Genomic DNA, 8,917 nt, shown 5'->3' on the forward strand with positions numbered 1-8,917 from the left:
GTATGACTTGTTGGGATTAAAACGAGGTTGTATTGCATTACCTACTTGTTTGTTGTTGAAGAGAGGCATAGTTTGTAGTTTTACAAGCTTGTTTCGAAGTTATTGATCCTGGGAGTAAGAATTTATCTGACCTCACTGAACCCAAAGAGTGATTTATTGCTTGTTCTCAAACAGAACGATGTTGATTAGCAAATCTGTGTGCACAGTTTGCTAAACTGAGGAAACTGATTTCCTTCACCTTTATTTTTACTTTGACACCGGCCACCTGCCATGCTCCAGTTTTCTTCAGAATGAATTCCCATGCAGTCTTTTGTTGTCATCTATTGAAGTTATTAATCACTATGAAGGACATAATGGTATTTATAGTGCACTGATTTAGTGAAACATGTTTGTTCTGTGTATTTTTTACCAGAATAGTGCATTTCAAATTATTGTGGCAATTGTAAAGACTTTAAAGATCCTGTTTTGCTTCCATCAGGTATTTTAGGACTGTACAGTGAATACATGGCCGTGTGTTGGAGAGACATCGCTGCTTTTCTGTTTGTTTGATGTAAACAGTTAGGTTTGAGCGTTGACATTGAAACTTGTGCAAGGATGATCACAGAGGAATTTTACATTTAAAAAAACAGTTCCTGTTTTTCGTAAGGTTTATGGAAGGAACTTTTATAGCTTCTTTTTTCTGTCTCGTCTGCTTTCAAATTACAGCTTAATCAGTTTCTTTGTTTGACCCTCCTTTACCAATCTAACAAAACTTTGAGTTTTATGTCTGTAGCTGACATTTTTCTCATTGTTATGTAAAATTGGCATAAAACCCAACATCTTCAACACATCATCTCCATTCACATCCCACTCCTCCGAGCACCATTTAGCATCTCCTCCTCCTCCCTCCCCGACTCCCCCCTCCCATCTATTCATGTGTGTTAAATGTCGTAGCTCAGTCTGTCCCAGTCGACTTGTTTGGCGTCTAGTTCCCAGTTAGCCCACCCCCGCCCTCCCTTCTTCTCCTCCCTGCCTGCCCCCACCACCGGAGGCCTTCTCTGCAGGGCTCTGTCTGATATGTTTGATATATTAGGTTGTTATTCAGTCCCAACTATATATCAAACATATTCCTACAGTGTCCCGCTCTGTCTACAGACTTGTGGTGTGAATGTGTGTCTGTGTTTATATGTGTGTGTGTGTGTGTCTGTTTAAACATGCAGACATGAGTGTGTTTGGATGTCTAACATACAGACTGTTAGTCCCTCTTTAGTTTTGTATAGCTCCTCATCAGCGGTCGCACTTTAAGATGTTGTATCAGGCGTTTAGGGGCTTTTAAAAGTCATCCCTTTGTAGTCATCAGTCGTATCTGTAATTGTGGGAAAATTATCCGTCTTTCCATTGCAACTAAAGTTCCTCAGACATATTTTGAGATAAGAATCTGATGGAGTTAGATTGCAGCAAATTTTAATTTATCGTATTCTAAACAAACATAGTTTGCCTTGGCAAGAGCAACATTTAGAAGTGATGAACAATACTTTCTACTTTTTATTATTATTATGTTTGTCTTTTTGCCATTTGACTGACCGGTCTTCTCTCCTCCCTCAGCAAGCAGACGAGACACTGAACTTCGAAGAGCAGATCCTGGAGGCCGCCAAGTCCATCGCTGCCGCCACCAGCGCTTTAGTCAAATCGGCTTCAGCTGCTCAGAGAGAGCTGGTGGCTCAGGGGAAAGTCGGCTCCATCCCTGCCAACGCTGTGGACGACGGACAGTGGTCTCAGGGGCTCATCTCTGCCGTAAGTGTCGCGCTGAATGTCCTCCAGGTTACAATCCCAAGTTTTGTTTTGCAGTAGATTTACTTGTGTGAACTGTTACACAGGCACGGATGGTAGCAGCAGCGACCAGCAACCTGTGCGAAGCAGCTAACGCCTCCGTCCAAGGCCACGCCAGCGAAGAGAAGCTCATCTCTTCAGCCAAACAAGTAGCGGCCTCCACCGCTCAGCTGCTGGTGGCCTGTAAGGTGAAGGCTGACCAAGACTCTGAGGCAATGAGGAGGCTGCAGGTATGAACAAACAGCTGTTCTGATGCTGTGACAACAGGAACTTGTTAAACACACTGTAGCTTTGTTTTTCAGCAGCTTCTTCTTCAGAATTGTTTTTTTTTTGACTTGTCTCAACTGATATCTTTGTTCTGCAGATTGCCGGGAACGCAGTAAAGAAGGCATCCGATAATCTGGTGCGGGCAGCTCAGAAGGCAGCTTTTGACAAAGCAGATGAAGACAATGTGGTCGTCAAGACAAAGTTTGTGGGTGGAATAGCACAGGTAATGACTGAAAATGGTCTTTATTGTCTATCTGAACTGATGACAACAAATATAAGGTCACAAAGCAAATGTTTAGGAGCCTAAACTGTGATATCAGCAGTGATTCGGTTTAACAGCATTATAGATTATGTTTCTCAATGACATGGATGACTCAAATCTCCTCACCAGAAGATCCTCAAACTGCACTCACTTAGATCCACAATAAGCTCCTGCAAAGTCTGAGCAGACAAAACAGAGTGACAAGAACTGTGATGACTGCTAGATTATATAATTCTCATTTATAGTAGTAATTTTTACTAGAATTTTATTTGAGTAATTTAACATTGCACATATTTTTGAATTTCACAGTTAAAGTAACAAATGTGCTTAGATTTAAACACCAGCATCAGTCTATTTCCTGCCATTTTTGACGTTTAGGATTTACAGAACCGTCGCTAAAAACTCAACAAACAAATGACAAATAATCCTTAGTATTAAATACTTTTTCTGCCAGATTTGATGACATGGCAATCTGGAAACACAGTTTCCATGCCACAAAAGGTTACTTATTTGTGAAAAATGTCCAACAGGTTTTAGGTTTAATGATATCATTGGGAGGTTAATATAATTATTTATAACTTGTGACACATCAACTATATTGTTCTGTGTTTTAAAATGTTTGTTTTCCCTGTTCAGATTATTGCAGCGCAGGAAGAGATGCTGAGGAAGGAGAGGGAGCTGGAAGAAGCCAGGAAGAAACTGGCTCAGATCAGGCAGCAGCAGTACAAGTTCCTGCCCAGTGAACTACGAGAGGACGGCAACTAACCACAGCTGCGTACACTTACACTAATGTGAAGAGCACACCTGTACTCACGGGCAAATTAGAGTCCTAACGGTACACCCGGACAGGTATTTGGTCTACAGGAACATCTGTCTAAAACTTGACTTCATTGTACGGAAAGATCTTCAATTCAGCTACTAGGGAGTTCAAAATACTACTGTGTGAAACTGACTACTTCCTGAAAAATAGCATAAAAATTGTGGTGAACCGACAGAACTTACTCTTGTCCTTATGTATAGCATATAAGGCAGAATGTGACAGACGTAGGACAAACAGCACAGCTCACACGCGCTCTCGTTTACCCATAAGCTACTCTTTTTCTCTTAAGTTTGCAGCTCTAATGTAAAAACTTTCAAATGAAGAACTGATTGTACTGACGTTTGTGTTGCCATATAACTGCAGCATTAATCCTAAAGCAAAAAGTTTTCAGCTCGGTACTCTGATAGTGTGAATGTTGGACTTTTTTGCTCCGGTTTGCACCTTAATGTCCGTGTGAATCCTATAAACCAACAGTGGCATGTCCTCACTTTATTTCAGAGCTCATTAACTCTAATGTGAAGGAAGAATTTAGCATATTGATGTTTCTTGGATCGTAGTGTGGTTATTTCCAACAATGGACTACTGATTTGGGGAAATTTTGTTCAATTCATACAAATATATCTTTCCTTTTTTTCAGATTTTTACGCTGATGTTTCTCTGCTCTTTAGACAAAGCATATTAAGGTTAAGCTAACTTAATCTCTGTCAGAGCCCTTTATATATAAGTTACCACGTGAATGCTTTTTTTCCATCTGACATGTTCCCACAAAATGGTTATTTATTGTAACTGAGTATTTTTAGCAGAGCAGTTTTGTTTTCTTTTTCAGGGTCAGATGTGTGCTCACTTTTTATCTACCAGTAGCTCATGTTTGTGTGGCTTTCAGTCAAAATGACAGTTATCCTCCCAAACCTTCAAACGTTGTTTTTTATTCTTAATCATACAGGTAGTGATACACACAGTATGAAGAACAGTTTAATCACGATGCAATAAGATGGATGGTGCTTTAGGGGGCAGCATTGGTTTCCGTTTAAGCAAAAATAAAAATCCAGGGAGTTGAATGTTTAAACTGAGTGATTATATTTGAATACAGACTGAGCTTGTAGAGTAGCTCCTTCCTCATGCAAATTCATGATATATGAAAAGACGAGCTTTGACTTGTAGAATCAGCTCGGCACCATGCAGTCTGTACGCTCATACTTTTTCCTCCCACTATTAGCACATTGTCAATGTTCTAGCAATATTGCCACTGCCAGGGATTTTTCAGGAAACATCAGAAATTGTTTTAAAAAAAGAAAAAAAAACAACTTGGCAATAAACTAAATATAACAAACACGTGAGGGCAATTGTAATTGAAGCGACTGCAAAGATAATCTTTAATAACCGTCTCCTTGTCTGGGTGCTCTGCAACTTTATGAATATGCTCTTTACTGCAATAGAAGAACCTTTTGTTTACCAAGCTTGATTGTAATATGTGTGTTTTTCACTCTTGTCTCACAACATGGGATGTGTTTTACTTTTAAACAGTGTATGTTATAAGATTAGGTACTGCTGTGGAAAGTGCATGGCTTTGTGCTTCAGGTGCAGAGTAATTCACACCTCCTTGTAGTAACTGTATACCACAGCTTGGAGCGTAAAAGGATGGTTCAGATCTTTTAAAGCTGGGTTTGTAGAAAGGTTATGAACACTTAATATTATACCTGTTGTAGATGTCTCATTGAACAATGATAGTTTGAAGAAATAGTTTAATTTTGCCAAATAAACATGCCAACAGCTAGTCCGAGTGAGATCAGACCCAAAGGAGCTTAGTGCCTTCTGAATCAACTCCAGTCACAAAATTATTTTGCAATTCATGCAAACACTATACCTTTATATTGTCATCAGTTTTATATTACATGGTTATTCCAGCAGAAATATGATATTCCTACTGGAAGTGATACAGCTAGCTGCTGCTGTGCTAATTGCACTTGCAGTTAACCATAAAATGCTTTGTAAATAATTGTTCAATGCAAAATCAATGGTAGTGTAAAGGTTTATAAAATATTGTTTGTATAAACTGCGATTCTGAATTATTAAAAAGAAAACAAAATCCACATTGGTCTTGGCCCCACTCGGACTAGCCATTAGCTCATTAATCCGATCAGACCTACCCTGTTTCTCCAAACAGAGGTGGTTAAAAAATTTATCACCAACAGGTAAGATATTATTTGTTTCTAATTATTCCACAAAGCCTCATTTCAAAAGAGCTGAACTACTTAAGACAAAATAAAAAACCTGTTAAAGGCAGGTTTTACATTTCAGAGAGTCGTGTTTGGATTCAGACTGGTATGTGTGTGTGTGTGTGTGTGTGTGTGTGTGCGTGTGTGTGTGTGCGTGCGTGCAGGGAGTGCATCAGAAAGAAGAAATGAGATGGGAAGCATCCACTGCTCATCAGTTAAGTCTGTAGTGTTATTATTAGTGCCTTAGTCCTTTACCCATACAGTGTTTGCTGCTTCATGGACAGTAGAAGATGAGTTTGGACAAGTAGGTTCATGTTCTGTGGGTTTTTAAACACTTTCTAACATACTGTTCCTCTAAGTGCTGAAGCAACTGCTCCACCTTTCTTTCTCCTCTTTGCCACATGTGAAGCCTTTTCGGAGGATGACAAAGGGACTGTCTGCCAGTCATAAAATGTGTCACAGTTTAAAATGTACTATCAGTGTGTGCACCACATATATGAACACATTTTCTTTCTTTTTGTACTGAATCTTCTGAGCATGTACCACAGCGCTTTTCAACAGCACAGACTGAAGTTTGTCCACTGCTTTACTGTGTGTTACCATGTCTGAAGTTTTATGGATGAGCTTTTGTTTTTGTGCTTTAAAGATAAATGTGATAGGAACATTTCGATAATATCGGACAACATTTCAACGCTGTGGAGTAATAACAAGTGTTCTGTATGTTCCCTCTTGAAAGAAATGAAATTAGGAAGTTACTTAACTAAAGATGAATGAGAAGTTACAATAATGAAGATATTTATCTGGGCTCAATAAAAGTTTTTTGTATTCACTAAAAATAAAGCATTTCATTGTAATGAATCTGTTTCTTGTAATTTATTTTGTAAGTGACAGACAACTTGTGTCTTACTCTTTTGTTTAAAATGTTTAAAAATGCAAAATTGTAATCCTTATTTTTTAGTCCTTCAATGCATTTATTTTCCCTGAATATAAGACCTGCAGTAGTTCCATCTTTTATAAATATAGTCCAGTATTGCATGCAATATTCAAAGATTTAAAAAAGTTGACAGTTTATATATTGTTTTGCACATTGAGGTAATTTTAACAGAAATCTGGGAAGTAGCTTGAGCTACGTAAAAATCTATATTTTCTTATTGAACTAAAAGAATTATTTTAAATAAGTAAAATGAGTTTTGTCATTTAAATAATAAATGTTCACATTCACCTTTTAGTCTGTTTATGTTTTTATGGAAATGTGAACGACCCGCTCTGTGTCTGTCTGTTACATCCATGTTTGATGTTTGAGCATCATTTCTGGATGCAGAACCAATGGAAGTTTTCAGGCGAACAACAAAGAGAGGTCAGTTCTGGGTGTCAGGAAAACAAGAGCTCATTTCTGAGTCAGCACAAAACCAGAGGCTATATTGAGTCCAGGCTACAAACAGAACTGCGCTAAATTTGTCCGGTACTAAAATTTGAGGAGGCAACGTGTGTTACGGTGGCACAGTTGCTCCTCGGATGTCCTTCACACCTGTCCTCTTTTTCCTGACATTTTCTTAGTTTTTTTTCCCAGCCACATGCTCATTAAAGGGAATAATACCTAAATCCATCAAACATTTTCATGTTTGGTTTAAGTTGAAACACGAGAACCTGTTAACACTGTCTTGGCTAAGGAAAAAGACGGTGGGGCATTGAATTTAATGTGGATTAGCAGCTAATAGAAGACAATCCACCCGTTATTTTTATTCCCCTAATTCTAATATTAATAAAAGTCAAAAGGCAGATACTGTTTCTGAAGAAGTCAACGCTGTGTGACAAGGTTTCTTTATTTCTTTCCTCTCTTCTGTTTTCAGCTACAGTTACCATTTCATTTCAGTGAAAAGGTCAATGTCCAATCAGATAATTGGTTGCCTTTACACACCAGTGTCCATATGCATAAATAATTTTGCATAACCTCACCTAAAAAAAATTCTAATGGTCATAGAAGCTGGATTACACTGAATTAGAGGAAGAAATAGGGTCTAATTCAGAAATCCTTTCATGCTTTTAAGAGAAATTTCTGTTTCAACCTTAATAATAAAATCTATGATGTCTATGTGGAATAGGCAAGTTGTGAATTACTACATAAGCAAAATACTTATTAAAATATATGATTTTCTTGTGAACAGTAAATCAGTAACACATTTATGGCCGTAAACAGACAATGGTCAGCTAATGAAAACAGATTAAAGAGGTCTTTACACTTCACATGTGGCTCTTCAGAGCACTACGATGTCACTGTTAGCAGGTCAAATACTTCCTGGCATGATGGGAATTCAGGGAATTCTAGGGGCTGTTATCCCACCTGTCTCCCCTGCAGCTTTAACAGCATAGATGACACATAAAAAAGCAGGATTTATAAACAATATGAAAAATATCGAAAGAAAGCTTGGCAAATCAAAAATGTTCTCTATTTTATCAGTGGAAGTATTTGTCTTGCAAATCAACCCCCTGTCGTAATCCAAGGAAATCCTTCCTTTCTGGACCAGTCCAACATGATGATGTTTGTCTCTCCATCTCTCCAGGGTGTGAAGGTGACATGGATTGTGCCGTGAGGCACTCTGGGCTCTGCGTATGACTGCCATGTCTGGCTGGCTGCTGTCCTGTCCACAGAACACATGGCAGGATGACAACATGATGACAGCTGACAGCTTTAAAAAAGCTCTGCAGGAGAAATGTCAGGCAGACCTCCAAAGAAACAAAAAGCAGCAGTGAAATGTGCAGAAACTTGTTTTTGTTTGTTTGTTTGTTTGTTTTATTTCAGAAGCTCACCCTAAAAAACACAATTTTATTTCTTCTAATATTATAAATGTGTTTTTCAGTGTCTTCCTTTGTCCACCACAGATAGTTTTTTTTTATTTACTTCAAATTTTGGTATGAACTGTTAAGTCTGTTAGCAAAAGGTTATTTGCACTGTAAACTCTGGTTTGTAAGCTGGTGGGTGATATGCATTCCTTCATTTAGGTTATTTGTGTTTTACCCATTTTAAATAAACCACTGAATCTTCTTTAAAGAGACAAGAGTGAACGGGCGTGGCTACAAGAGCCCCATAGATATGGTCCAACAGGTGATGTCCAAGCCACAAGATTCCAAAATATGTCCTCAATAAAATATAAGTCAAACATCACAAGGAACCAAAGAAGAGGCTGAAGACTGGAGAAACTTTAAATTATTGTCAGCATGTGTTGGTATGTTAGGTGGCAAAATAACAAGTGATGCAAATGTGTTTTTTCATTCTTCTTTGTGTTGTTTCACATATCCTAAGATGCACAAATATGAACTACTGTAAGTGACAGTGACATGTTATTGCCCAACTATCCAGCAGTGGTGGTGACTGATTGCAGAGGTGCAGTGAGGGAGCTGTGGAAGAGCCCAAACTGATGTATCTTTCCCTCTTCACACCACTGAGGTTGAAACTCAAAGCCTCCTTTAGCCGTGAGAGCAGTCGGACAAGCTTGATGATCAAACTCTGAGAGCCAGGCCTCTCTGATTGCTGTTGAACTATGT

General features: G+C 38.5%; 1 protein-coding gene across 3 annotated transcripts in view; it reads left to right on the forward strand.

The window, feature by feature from the left end:
- tln2a (talin 2a) overlaps positions 1 to 6,232 on the forward strand; it is a 78,444-nt gene extending 72,212 nt beyond the window's left edge. For 2 of the 3 annotated variants that reach the window (XM_025006476.1, XM_025006477.2), the window contains 4 exons: positions 1,585 to 1,773; positions 1,857 to 2,039; positions 2,174 to 2,299; positions 2,975 to 6,232. In XM_025006476.1, coding sequence (XP_024862244.1) covers positions 1,585 to 1,773; positions 1,857 to 2,039; positions 2,174 to 2,299; positions 2,975 to 3,103 — 627 coding nt within the window. In that variant the 3' untranslated portion in view covers positions 3,104 to 6,232. The remainder of the gene's footprint in view (positions 1 to 1,584; positions 1,774 to 1,856; positions 2,040 to 2,173; positions 2,300 to 2,974) is intronic. The other variant, XM_017418736.3, reaches the window with a different exon arrangement.
- The last annotated feature ends 2,685 nt before the right edge of the window (positions 6,233 to 8,917 follow it).

Source organism: Kryptolebias marmoratus, linkage group LG15 (genome assembly GCF_001649575.2).
Source record: "Kryptolebias marmoratus isolate JLee-2015 linkage group LG15, ASM164957v2, whole genome shotgun sequence".
Taxonomy (NCBI): Eukaryota; Metazoa; Chordata; class Actinopteri; order Cyprinodontiformes; family Rivulidae; genus Kryptolebias; species Kryptolebias marmoratus.